Genomic DNA, 14785 nt, shown 5'->3' on the forward strand with positions numbered 1-14785 from the left:
TTACTTCTCTGCTCAGATTTTCAGTCATTCTACTTTCTATCTTTTTTTAACCAGTTATTAAAAAAACACATACAAAGGATAAATTTATCTAAACATAAAAAAAATAAAAATTAGTTAACTTGTTTTATTCAGGTTTTTTTTTTGTATTTTGCTAACGTTGCTTTAGTGCGAGCGCCTTAGAAAATCTCCTGCTTCTTTCTTTTTTTTCTTTTTTTTTAATTTGAATTTTCAAAATATGTTGTTAACTGCTAACGCCTTTTATCTCTGGTGCGAGCACTCACGTTTTGGCGCGACTAATAGTAGAACAACGCGTCCACTGGTATAACTCCCTACCTGTTGTTTCAAGGTTTTTTTTTCTTTCTTATTTTGTTTATTTTCTATTTATTTTTCCTGTATTTCTACTTTAGTGCTAGCACTCATGGTTTGGCGCTAGCGTTTGCGAAACAACGCGAGCACTGCATCTGCAAAATTTTATGTTATTGATCAGATTTTGAGTCTTGCAGACTTTATCCGAGCGGTCCAAGGCTTAATTCAAAACTACTAATATGTTTTCTTTTGCGGGACGTTGTATAAAAGATAATATTCCCACTAGATTTGTTCTTGTGTGCATTTTTCTAGTTAGATAGCATTTGGATTTTGGGCTTAAAATTTACATTTGCTTACTTTATACTAGTTGCACACTTGGTTTTGTTTAAGGGAATTAACCACTTGTCTTCTGTGTTTTATTTTCCTCTTGTTTGTATGCTTTTTACCTTTAGCGGGCCTGCCCTCCCGATTTGCCTGGCACACTAGCATAGGCATCGGTGAGAGGGGAACGACCCAAGCGAGTACGACTGAACTCGAGCATTCCAAATCACTATAATCAAATCACCTTTTGAGATGAAAATCTTGGAGGATGAAACTATTTGAGTTTACTCTCATATTGATCACTTTGAAGGGCCCTTGAGGTCTAAATCATGCTTGTGTGACTACTATTGTGCTTGGTACTTTGTTGGGCTATAGGCCTCAATCGTGGACTACAAAGGATAGTCTTTGCACATAAACCCTTACTAAGAACTCTACAAATAGAATCTACCCGGTTCACCTCTGAAAGGTGGATAATCTTTGTGCAAGGGAGATAGTAACTCCCCCAAGAGACTTGCCATATCGTGCCCCCATTAGTATTTGGAGTCGGCTAATACAACATTGAGGATCCATTGCGTGAGACTCAGTGGTCGTATTCTGATTAGCTATTGGGTGTGTACCTGAGTCAACAAGCAAAGGTTTTCCTAAGATAGCATGATGTGCTTGAAGTCTCTATTTGCATCAATGGCTAATGTGTTTTCTATGTCTTCTTGCCAGGAGTACAATTGGTATAAAACACTACCCCTTCAAATTCCACTTTGTCATTATAAAACCCCTACTCCCTCATCTTCATCCATATCAAATCCCTAATCCATTTTCATCCATCTAAACAATCATCAATCCCCAACCAATATCTCTATTCTATCATTAATCCAATCTTGGGTAACCTTCCCCTTCCTCTTCATACCATCAATCCATTCTTCCACAATCATTTTCATTCCATCCTCAAGGACTTAGAACATTAACCTAATCAAATTTACAAAATCCCATTTGATCCTAATCAACCCAATCAATCAATCAATCAACCTCATCCTAAGGTCGACACTTTGTGAAAGTTTAATTTAGACCTTTATCTTTAATCAATCAATCAATTGAATTTTTTGCTTGGGAAAGAATCTCCCCCAAGTACCTTTGCTTAATCATTTTGGGTTGATCAAAACCCTAATCCTTTTACCCTCTTTTTCTTAGGCATGCAAGTCCACCCTAAGTAGAAGAAGGCTTAATCATTTGGATCCTTTGTCCTATTTTGCTTAGGCACGCAAGTCCACCCTAAGTAGAAGAAGTCTTAATCATTTGGATCCTTCTGCCATATTTTGCTTAGGCACGCAAGTTCACCCTAAGTAGAAGAAGGCTTAATCATTTGGATCCTTTGCCCTATCTTTTTTAGGCGTGCAAGTCCACCCTAAGTAGAAGAAGGCTTAATCATTTGGATCCTTTGCTCTATTTTTCTTAGGCACACAAGTCCACCCTAATTAGAAGAAGGCTTAATCACTTGGATCCTTTGCCCTATTTTGCTTAGGCACGCAAGTCCACCCTAAGTAGAAGAAGGCTTAATCATTTGGATCATTTGCCCTATTTTGCTTAGGCATGCAAGTCCACCCTAAGTAGAAGAAGGCTTAATCATTTGGATCCTTTCACGCCTCACTTAAGTCCTCATCCAAGGGCTAAGGTTTCATCCAAATCAATCTTGTCCTAACCTAAGGACCAATCCAATCTAATCAAATTCAACTTGATCCAAGCAAATAAAATAAAATAAAATCAATCCATCAATCCAATCTAAAGTTGCTAAGTCCTAGTCCTCATCTTCATCGAACATCATTACTTTTTTTTCAATCAAGTCTATCCAATCCCAACTTATCCCCCCCATTCTCAGCATTTTGAGGTCACATGGCTACCCAAAATCCACTTCCAAACTTCAAAGCTTGGTATGAGAAATGCTCATTGAAGTTCATGGACCACCCTATCAACCATCCACATTTAGCTCATACATCCCTCACAATTATACAAATTTCGCCTATCCATGTCTCCCATCCCATCCCATTTACCAAGTCAATCTTAGTTCATCTCACATCTCTTATCCTTCTCGTTCTATTATAGCATATATAATATCCACAAAACTAGATTCTTGAAACAAGCATCATGTGTAGTCCCCCAATCTTCTTGCACTCTACACTTGGGGGCAAGCTTCATCCATACTGTCCTGCCATCTGCATTATCCATATCCGTTATCCTCTACCCACATCCTATCTAAGTCCATCCTCCTTTCCTATCTTTGGTCTTGACTATCCTATCCATATCCTCCATCTCATATCCCTCATCTTATCCAAATTCATCCCTCATTGCTACCTCTGGTCTTGATCTTGTCATTGGTCCCCCTCCATTTATCCTATATCCACAAATCAATCCCATCGTATCATATCATATTCCCCATCCCATCTAATTCTATTCAATCATTTATCCCCCTCCCATTTTATCCAATCCATTTATGACCCCCATCACATTGAGCTTTTCTCATCTATCTGAGCTTATGCTGACTCATATGTAATCCAAACACCCATCCATACTGTGTTAATCAAATCCAAGCAACAATCCTCTCACCTAGAGATCCTACACACCATCTTGTCTCTTGCATCTATCAATCTATCTGTACCCTGCCCATCGGGATGCATCCTTCCCATGTCTAGCAGTTTATCCAAATCCATCTTCATGCCCATCAAGATGTATCCTTCCCATGTCTGGCAGCCTAGCCAAATCCATGTCCAACTCTTGGCAAGAGATGTCATGATTGAGCTTGTCACTTTGACTTTCATCTTGTGTTCCAGGACTATACCTGTTCAGGGCTGCCCTGGTCATCCTATATCTCAGCATGTCTTGGTTGGTGTATAATGGGGCATTGTTTTTGTGGTATGGCATGCTTGATGGTTTCTTTTGTATGATCCTACAGTCTCGCATTTACATCATCATCGATGTTTGCGAACCTGTGTACATAGATATACCTATTGTTTGAGAGTCTAGTCCATGCCTCAGATATTCAAAACATCTCAATTCCTATAATCATCTGTGTAGATAATCCGTGGCAATATAAAAAACTAGGTTTGATCTCCATATCTGTAGAACAAGAAATCCTATCCACTTCATTTCGTTCGCCCATCTCAGAGGCTCAAATTCATTTATTCCCTCTTTCATCATCTTCATTCTTTCATTATTTAGTCTTCTAATCCATTTCGAGAGCACAACCATGCTCTTTGAACCTGCCTGTCCTCTCGAGGGGGCATACCACTACTTCCTTGTCATCCTTCCTCCTCGTCATTCTTCCTCATCTCAAGACTGGGGCATCAAGCTACTAGTCCTTATCCTCACCATCCACTATGTTTTACTCTTCTTTGATATAACATCACCTCATGATGCTATATCAAAGAGGGGCAAAATGTAGACACCTAAAATTAATATTTAATTAATTTAAGCTTGTCATCATAATTAACCAATTTAATTGTGTTAATTCCCTTCTTCTTAAGGTTAATTAAATCAAATTTAACCAATCTTGTCACTATAGTCCAATAATTAATTTAGCAAATAAATTAATTATTTCCCTATTCTTCTAAAGTCAACCAAATAATTAAGTCTTCTAAATTCCTCTTAGTTAATTAATTCTAATTAATTAACTCAAGTCATGTGATTCCTACAAATCACTTTTTCTAATCTCCACTTAGCCTAATTAATTCTTCATTAATCGTACTTATCATTATTCTCCAATTTTATATTCCTCCACTCATGTCACATCACCTTTGATCCTTTCAAGAGAATTCAAATTCCTCGAGTCTCCCCATGTATCCTCTTCCCATTATCCATTTAGTCTTCCTACACATCCTTTATTTTGGAATTTTTAATTCCTCTCTCCTTTCCCCAAGGAATTTTATATACCTTTTTATTCTCCCAACACACCTTGATCCATGTCTTCCATCCCAAATCAATCTCAACTCTTCATACCCTAATCAATCTTGGCCCTCCATTGGCCTCCTCCAAGCTATAAATTGGAGTCCCATTTCCTCACAAAATAGTACAAGGAATCTTCTTGTAATCTTATGCTGCCCCTTTCTTCCTCTATCTCCTTCTATCATATCCACATAATGCCCTCATAATATCCAAATAATCCCTCATCCAAAACAAATCATTTTTCATCCAAATCTATCCATTCCCCATCCACCATAATCCAAATCCAATCCTAATCCACTAACCTTATTGTGCATTTGGAGAGCATTCCACATCCATCAAGAAGAGCATATCCAAACAAGTGGAGCACAAGGGCGCCTCTACTTCATCAAGCTCAATCAGAGGAACAAGAGAGACTCCTCTCTTGCAAGGTATAATCTAGTTAGCTTGTTGTTTTCATTTAGCTTTTATGCTTATTTGGATTTAACTAACCCGCTAACCTTGCATGAAGGTTTCCCTTGGTTCACCTACCATCCTGATTTTTGAGTCACAAATCTCTAACAATTACAAATTCACACTACAAAAAAAGGTGATCTAAAGTTTCCTCACTTCTATTGCACATCACACATTTGAAAGGTCTTAAGAATTCAATTTTTTTTAGCCTCTCCCCCCATGAGGATGCGACCCCTTAATGCTATCCAAGCAAAGGTACCCGCTTTGGATAGACAAAATTTATTCCAACAAAGATTGGATGGCAAATCTTCCTCAGTCAAGGTAGATTCGAGCAAGAATCTTAGAGAAATATTATGGAGCTAATAAAATTTTTGTTTGTTATAGTGGAACTCTTTCACAGATGTAGGACTAATCATACGCTTGTAATTTGACCAACATAAGTGTTAATTTTATTTCAATAAATAGGTTTGATCTTTGTACATCTTTGATTATTTACCTTCAATCTTTGATGAATTTGTTTGCTTATTTTTGCACAAAAACTTGGTTGTATAGTTAGTAGTTTATATGTGATAGGTATAGTATCTCCTTTATGTTAAATCAACATGTGATAGAGATAGTTATCTCCTTTATGGTAAACCTTGTAAGGATATCAATTGAATGACTTTAGAAATAATCAATGACAATGCGAAAACATGCATTAGATACCCTAGGTGATGATGCAATGAAAATACTTCGAATAGTTGCACTTAAATAAATTTGCAAATAAGAATGTGAGTTGAGATCTAGATTAGGGCTCCCCTTAAATGAATCAAGGCCACCCCTTTAAAATGAACTATAAGGATTATAAACAAAATATTTAATGTGCTAGGTTGACATACTATAGTCAAGTGGGAAGGCTAAAATTGACCCTAAAATTTGAATTTAGATTAAAAAATTTAATATTAATTTTTTAATTGCACACTTGACTTAGACCATTTACATGACTACAAATCTAATTTTTAACAATACACACGACAATATAAAAACGAAGACTTATTCCATATAAAAGAGATTGCAAATAAAAATAAATATAAACCTAAAAGACTAGACTTAAAACTATATACAACTAAAAAATCATTTCCATACTTATTAATCTAAAATCAAAAGAGAAAAAAACAAGATAGGGGAAAGGATCTAGTAGTCGCCCACCCTAACTTTGTGCACCTTAAGCTCTTGAATAGTATGTCAAGATTTGACAATTTTTTATGGGTTTCTTTGTATGTGACTTAAGAGCTTGAAGCTATTGTTTCAGCTTTGAGGTAGTTAGGACAAACACACAAGGATTGAATATATGCACAACTAACTTAAAAGTGGTCATTTAGAAGTGATGTCCAATACTTATTCATAGATGCCCCAATAATTGTGTGCTAAAATCACCAAATTGGTCTACACATTGATCCAATACATATTCCTCTAACAAGTTTTTACCAATATCTATGCACAAATGCTCTAGTAAATTTGTACTATGGTTATCAATAAAGTTGCACAATTCTTCATTTATATATTCAGATTTTAAGTAGTGGGGATGTACAAATGGACAACTATGAATACATGCAAAATATTTTTGTGATTTTTTAATTATCGTGTATTGATAATTTTTAAAGATGGTAATTAGGGGAAGGGTACCAATAGTCGTTATAGCTAACTTTGTGCACCCTAAACTCCTAATCAATACATTGAATTTGGATGTTTATTTATTTATTTTTATTTTCTTCATATGCAACTTAATTGCTTATAGCTATTGTTTTGGCTTTTGGGTAGTGAAGATGAATGTTGTGGGTTTCGTTGTGAACATAAGGGTCAAAAAGTGGCAATCGTTTGTTTTGACAACCAAATAATTTGCACAATTGATCTAATACCTATGCACAAATGCCCAAATATTGTGTGCTATTAGTACCAATAAAATTCTACAATTTATGTAATTACTAACTTTTTTTCCAACTTACTAGATATACCAATAGACTGCTATTGGTCCACTAGATAAATTTTTAGTGAATTTTTAATTAGCAAAATCCAATGAAAGATTAGTAGAACGTGGACAATAACTGAAACCCTTCCCCTAAAAGATTAGATAAACAAAAACCTAACAAGTTATTGATATATGTAATGGATTGAGAACTGAACCCCTTCCCTTAAAAGATTAGATAAACAAAAACTTAACAATTTATTGATACATAAATAACTAATAATAGATCCGATAACTGAACCTTTCCCAAAAATAAATAAATTAAAAAAAGACCTAATTGATACATGAATAACTACTAATGAATCCTTTCCCTATTCAAAAAAGAAAAAACGGTTGGACCTTTTACATAAGAGAGAGAGCCTTAAAAGTCTAAATTCCCTCGGAAAGTTCTTGAGACGGGCTTTGGGCAGCTTCTTAGGCATGCCCGATTTCTTCAATGTAGTCCACCATTTATAACACGACGGCTTTGAAAACTGAGAAGAAATCAAACGGCATCAGGCATTGAAGCATAAAGAGAGTCAGTAAGACGGTTCATATTTCTTCGGCACTTTTGGTAGCTGAATCCCCCAGAGGCAATTGATAAGTATTTTTGGAGATATGGTGAAGGTATACACGCAGGAGCATGTGTTCAGGCACCCTTGGGAGCGCGTAAGCGCCGCAAGCTGGAGGAAATTTGGGGACCCGGCTAACAGATCGACGCTGTCGCACATCGTAGAGGTGGACACGGTGAGTCGAGCCCTGGACGCGACTAGCGGACAGCTGCGCAGCAAGCGCATTATAACGGTGAACACGCCGGGTCCCTGGTGGTTGCAGCGCCTCCTCGGCCAAAACGTCTGCCACTGTATTGAGACCTCTATCGTGGACGCCAAGAATCGAAGCATGGCCCTCGTCTCCAAAAACATCACGCTCAAGGACTTTGTGGAGGTTGAGGAGAAGTCGTGGCTCGTCCCCCATCCTGCCAATCCTCAATGGACTCTCTCTACGCAGGAGACCAGCATCCGCTGCACCCCGCTCTCTGCCTTAGCCTCGGTCGCTGAGAAAGTCGAGCAGCGCTGCGCTGAAAAGTTTCTGCAGAATAGCCTCAAGGGCAGAGAGGTCATGGAGAGGATCTGTAGCTTCATGGAGGCCGATACTAATCCCATTGGTCTTTCAGGTTGATTCTTTTCTTATCTTTCATCTTCCCTCCTTATACCATCGTTTTCCCATTTGCTCTTACCCCCATCAATTTTCGGGGTATAGAATAACACGAGGGCCTTGGAACTTTTAAATTTAGGGCTTTCTTATTCATTTTCATTGAATATTTCCTTTTTGGAAATCCCGGCTTTCATCTAAAGACCATTTCAGGTTTTCCTATTCTCCAAACGTTTCAAGGTATTAAACACATAAGGGGCTTGGAATTTCCAATATCTCTTCCTTGTCTCCCCTATTTTAGCGGATTGAAAATAAAATGAGGGTTTTGCTATTTCAACCTTTGCTGCTGACATAAACTACGTTCTTTCATTTTGATACTGTGATATTTGGTTCTATATATATGCAAACATGCGTAGGGATTTAAAGACTGTGCTGTCAAAGGATGTTAAAATGAGCTTATTTAATTTATTAACAAGTTTGGGATCTCCATTTCTCTTAAAAATTGTGTTGAAGGATCTGGCATGTCGAAAACACACCATAATCTATAAGTAAATGCAAGGAAAATGGATGTTTGATTCCATTTATTTAAATTTTGATGCAAATATTTGTAGGACATGCAACAATTTAAATGTTGAGGACGAAATAAATTTGAAAACAATATTAGGCTCAATTGCTCAGGCGTTTGCATTCATAAATCAGTTTATACAACCTTAAAAAAAATATCAAACAAATCCTGGAGAATTGATCGTTAATCTTGGTAATTGTAAAAGCAAATATGAATTTCTATCCAAGTACATACACTTTGATTGTTTATAGAAAAGTTTATCTAAAAACTAATTTCAACAGACTTTGATAATGTATTATTGAGCTTCATAGTGAACATTTAGTGTCCTACCTATTTTGTTTTTGATTTGTGTGCTACTCTAAGATTGTATTAAAGTCCTTTTTGATCTGCATTAATGGGAAGATCCCATCATAGACATTCACTTATGACCTTTTTAATTGATTGTAACGTCCTTTTTTGATAGCCAAAGGGGAATCTATTAAGGGAAACAACATCCAACAATCAAGGAGGTATTAAAATATGGGAAGGGAGTTGTGATCATGACAGCCATAGTTCAAAACTTGACGCAGCAAAAACTTGGCAGGCCTACAATTTGACTCAGTCTTGGGACTCTGGAAAAACTTGGTGAAATTTCCAAACGTATAAAAACACATAAATTTGTAAAATCTTCTTAAAAAGCATTCGTGAAACCAAATTTACAGAGGTCTTAAATAATTTTTCCTAATTTGTAGATCGAAAAATGAGTTCAGTAACCAGTTCACAGCATAGTGTCATGATGATAAATTTATTTAATTACATATCTGTATTAATATTTTACAAGTTTTATCCAAGAAAAACATGGACTTGAAACAATTTTTGATTTTAGCTTTTTAAAATCAGATTAGGCGTCTGGGGATGGGAGCTCCCAGTGAGGTTGAGAGGATGCATCCTTTGTGGGGTCCAGACCACATAGACCTCTATGGTGCATGCCTTTTTGAAGCTTTTTCGAAATACAGCCGAAAAATTCTCTAAAATCAGTCAATCTTCACTTCAAATCACAGAAATATGGCTGCAAATAATCAGGATTTGCTGTATACACCTAAAATGGAAGCTCAATTTGAAATGGTGGGAAAGAAAAGTTCATCACAGTTTATTGGCAGTTTTTTTTTGTTTTTATGGCAGATGCGTTTTACCTTTGGACTCACCAAGTTTACCAGCAAGTACTCACCATTGTTGAATTTTTTAGCTAGCAACTTGCTGTGCCTGAGTGACTAGCGAGTATTTGGGATTTGGCAAGTAATTCAGAGTGTTTTAAAATCATAATGATAACATCTTCATGAACAGTCAGAGAGAGATAAGACAAATAAAAGCAAGGTGTGATCGTTATAAAAATCCTCCATCTCCATGAACTGTCTTGAACAGAATAAAAGATCAATTACTGCAGAAATAACAAAAAGTAATCTTATAATATGTAATGTCCTTCTTAAATTAATTAGCTTATGTGGGCCCTATCTCTATTTTCTGGCTAGGGTTACAATTTTTTTTTAATAAAGGAGCTATGATTTAGTAGTAAGAAATAAAATGGTGATGAATATTATGGGGTGTGGGCCTCCGTATAAAGGTTGTGGTTATTGCAAAAATTAATGGAACATAATATTTTAATAATTTAATATTATTCTAATACCTCCTTGAAAGGCTTACTTCGCTGAAAATAAAACAACACAAACTAAAAATACCTTGAACCATGAATATGCCATTCTTTAGAAGTGCCTCATTCCTTCATAAAGCTGTAGCTCTCCAGCTGAATTCCTGAATTCCCGGATTACCATGTACCGAAACTCCTATATCATAGATCTCTCGAGCCATTGGACAATAGTCCATGTTGAGTTACTTTATTGAGCTCCATCAAGTTGTCTTATACCCTCATAAGGGCATGATTCCCAAGATCACAAACTTCCAAGCTAAGCAACCATCCATTTTGAGTTTTATCTATACTAGATTCCTTCCTGTCTTGAAAGTGTGGACTTCTTAAAATATGTGCAGTTCATTTGACATAGTAATTTTTTTAGGCTCCTCTAGAATTGCATCTGGAGGATCTTCAACATGGCGACAAAGTTTGTCGGCATTAGCTTCAAGAAGTATCTCAACACATATTATTTCAAGATATCCATAGACAATGTACATGGCTGTCCAAACTTTTGATTCTGCTTCATCTTCATTGTGGTGGTCATTTAGAGCAACACCAACGAAAAATTTCATTTCCAAAAATTATAATAAAATCGAATATTTTCAAACCTTAGTACCTTCTTGCTGAAATTTTGAATAACTTTAGGATGTTGATCTACATAAATGCATCACAGGACATTGTGATGTCCCCTTTTTGTTGACATCAGTTTTTTAGTGAGGATTAGCCTATTACCCTGAACCTCGTAGGCTAATGGGATTGGTTAGAGGGTCTTTTGAGGATTGGTATCATCCCCAGTGTTCAGAGTGCTTCAGTTTGGTCTTCGTTTGGCATCATTCGGACATCATTTGCTCTACTTACGGATTTTAGTAAGTCTTGGGATGTTAGAGATGGACCGCTGCTATTTTTAGTAAAGGGGTATGGTCATATGCAGTCTCCTCATGTTGGCTTGGAGTTCAGACGACGTTAAAAAATACAGAGTATTCATGGAGATATTAATGTTTAATTGGCTCAATTAAACATTAATTATTTGGAGATTATATTATTAAGTTATAAAATGACTTTATATTATAAAGCACTTAAATGAGGGTCTATTTATCATGAGAAGGGGGCCAAGTTCATTAATAATTTATGAGCACATAACCCAAGGTTTCATTACATTATTGATGCCAATGAAATATTATAACATTTTAATGTTAATTAAGAGCTTTTTGAAGAAGTTTGAACTTCTTGAGGAAATATAAGTGTGCAAAAGGAATCGAACTTCATTATGTGATTGGAGTTTTTGATTGAAGTTTCTCTGGAGCATTGAAGTGTAGTTGAAGGCTTGTCGGCATTGGAGAGCATGGGTTCTTCATTGTAACATCATATAGAGGGTGTGCAATATCATCTGATTATGCTTGTGAGAGTTGGCTTCACTCAGGAGTCAATATTGAGCTGATTGGAGGGTTTATTTCAGAGTTTGTTTGCAGATTGAAAGGGATTATATTCAGAGATTTATTTGCTGCTACAGTACCCGTGAATAGTGCGCTACAGTACCCATGAATAGTAAATCGTTACAGTACCCGTGAATAGTAAATTGCTACAGTACCTGTTAATAGTAAATGCTACAGTACTAATGCATTTTAGAAGAGTTAATCTACATAAATTCAAAGGGGTTTGAAGAGCGGTTTCAGATTGTTGGAGGCTACATTTATTGCTGTTAGTACCACTCATTGGCACGTGGTAATTACATGTATGTATGACAAGTGTTTGTGTTAATGACAATCTGTTGTAAGTGCATTTTGGTCTCTTAGAATGCATGCCAAATGTTTGTAGAAATGTCTAACAGCTGTAGATGCATATTTCATACGATTTCAGTCACACATTGTCATTGAAAGGTTAGTGGTAGGTGTTACATTGCATTCTCATTTAACTTCAGACTTTGATATATGTCCTTTTGAGTTCAATGAATGCATATTATCATCTCTAAAATCAGAATATCAAAAAGAAACCACAATCAGCAAGTACAGAAGTTTCATGACAAGTGTTTGACAATATTCCTTGAGCATTTAAATCAGAAATTTTCAATCAGATTTGGCAAGGGATTCTACAGACATCCACCGCAATCCACAAACCTTTAACAATATGCAATTCCTTCTAATAGAATCCCACAAGCTAGCGAGGCTAAAAAATTATAATAGAAGAAATGCTTTAGAAATTAGAACTTTAAACACCATGAATCTTCTACACACAGTGACATGCAAGCACATGCAAGGTACATGCAACTCGCATGCACATGCAAGTTATTTTGAATGAAAATTTCTACGCAATTTTTTGAAAAAAAAAAGTTAGTTCACACAAAAAAAACAGAGTTACCGGGTTTGCCTGTTTTGGTCCATGCACCCAAACCGGGTTCACTTGGGTTCGGGTTTGCCCGGGGGTTCATTTGGGTTCGCTAGGTACGAACCCTAGCGTATCCAAAGGCTCTGAGCACCAAAACATAACAAAAACAGACTTTTGACCTTTTTTTGCATCGAAAAACTCTAAAATGTCCCTAAAAGCACCCCTTCTATCGTTGGGTTTTCCTCATGCATTGATCAATGATGAAGTAGCATGCTATTAAATGTTTTTCTTCTGCCATTTTGCATTGTTCCATCTTCCAATTCAATTCTGAACTATCAATTGACATTGATCAATAATGAAGTATCATACTATCGAATGTATTTAGTTTTATAATTTTGCTAAGTTGCCGGTTCGGGTTCGGGTTCGGGTTCGGGTTCGAAGAACCCGGTACGCCGGTACGGCAAAATTTTGAAAAGGGGTTTGGGTTCGTTTGGGTTCGTTAGTACAAAAACATGTAAATTTTTTTTCTATATATATATATATTTTGATATTTGTGAAGCCTATAAGCATGAATTAAAATATGCATGTCACATAGCATCATATGAACAACAAAACAAACATAAACTTGTAATCATAGCATCATGATCATACCATAATTGATAATAGCATCATATACATCAAGTTTAATATCAAAATGACAAAATATTCAAGTATCATTGTTTCAACTTTCAACAATATAAACTTAAAGTTTAATCATCAAATGGATCATCTAATTCTTCATCCTCCTCCTCCTCCTCCTCCTCCTCATTGACATTGACATTACATGAGCCAATGCCACTTGCACTTGCACTATAAGTTGGCTCAATTTCCGAGTCATCAAGTGTCAATGCAAGAAGCTGAGAAGCAGGAGCATCCAAATCAGTATGCTCTGGCTCTATATCCCACATCTTTGTTTCCCCTTGTGTGTAGTCATGTTGTTTGTGTGAAAGAAGACGTAGGTTGGAATGCACATATACTAAATTCTCCGCTCTTTTTGATAGCAGCCTATTGCGCTTTACTGAGTGGATGAAAGAGTATGTGCTCCAATTTCTTTCTAAAGCAGATGAACTAGCAACCTATGAAGACAAAGTAAACAATTAAAGTTATACATTAATAAAAATAAAATTACTAGCAACCTATGAAGACAAAGTAAACTATAAATAAACTAAAACTTGTAAATTTAAAATTTTAATTAATTAAACTTACTTGTGATAAAACTTTTATAGCGAGGGGTTGTAGGTGTTGGAAGCATGTGCCATGGAAGTACCACCAGCTATGAGCATCTTTCTTGGATCTATGACGAAGTGCATCAACACTTAGACTATTCTCATTTGCGAATTCTATGAACTCATTTGTAACAACATCTCGCAAATCATCATCGGGATATAGTCTAAGAAATGCTGCCTTATACCCATCAGATACTTCTAGATCTCTCCATGGTGGAATCCTTCCTGGTTTATCAAGAAACTGATTGCTATAGTACTTAGGTGTCAAGGCATAGGCAAGAAGGTGCAAAGGAGTGGTCATCTTATTCCACCTCTCTACAATAATTACTTCCAGTTCTTTGAAGAATTTCTCTTGAGGATCATTCTCTTTTTCATTTATAGTGACCTTTATTTTTTCAAGCATTGAATCAATGCCATCATAAATCTCACTTATGCAAGGCCTATCCATGTCTGTATAGCGAATCATGCTCATGATGGGCTCAGTGATACTTAGGAGATATGTAACAAGATCCCACCATTTCTCATTCAATATTCTATCCCTAATTTTTTCTGCCCTCTCAGTGCTACTTTGCTTCCATACAGTCCAATTGGTGCTGATCACCATATTGCATAGTGCCACTCTAACTTTCACAAGTCGTCTTAAGACGATTGTGTTTGTTGCAAAACGGGTCTCAGCAACCTATAACACAAATTAATGCCAAATGATTAAAAAATAAAGCCAAACTTTAAAGAAGAATACATAATATAGCTTACACAATGATATTATTAACATTGAAAATTCAAAAAAATCAGAAAATGTAAAATTAAATTACTATTTCACTTAC

The 14785-nt window shown here is 36.1% G+C and overlaps 1 protein-coding gene across 1 annotated transcript; it reads left to right on the top strand.

Annotated features, from left to right (window-relative positions):
- The first annotated feature begins 7370 nt into the window (after positions 1-7370).
- LOC131030472 (uncharacterized) lies at positions 7371-8480 on the top strand. Its single transcript, XM_057961310.2, has one exon. It carries the CDS (start codon positions 7610-7612, stop codon positions 8168-8170), a length of 561 nt encoding a protein of 186 aa, XP_057817293.1. The 5' UTR covers positions 7371-7609; the 3' UTR covers positions 8171-8480.
- The last annotated feature ends 6305 nt before the right edge of the window (positions 8481-14785 follow it).

The sequence above is a fragment of the Cryptomeria japonica genome, chromosome 4 (genome assembly GCF_030272615.1).
Source record: "Cryptomeria japonica chromosome 4, Sugi_1.0, whole genome shotgun sequence".
In the NCBI taxonomy this organism is placed as follows: domain Eukaryota; kingdom Viridiplantae; phylum Streptophyta; class Pinopsida; order Cupressales; family Cupressaceae; genus Cryptomeria; species Cryptomeria japonica.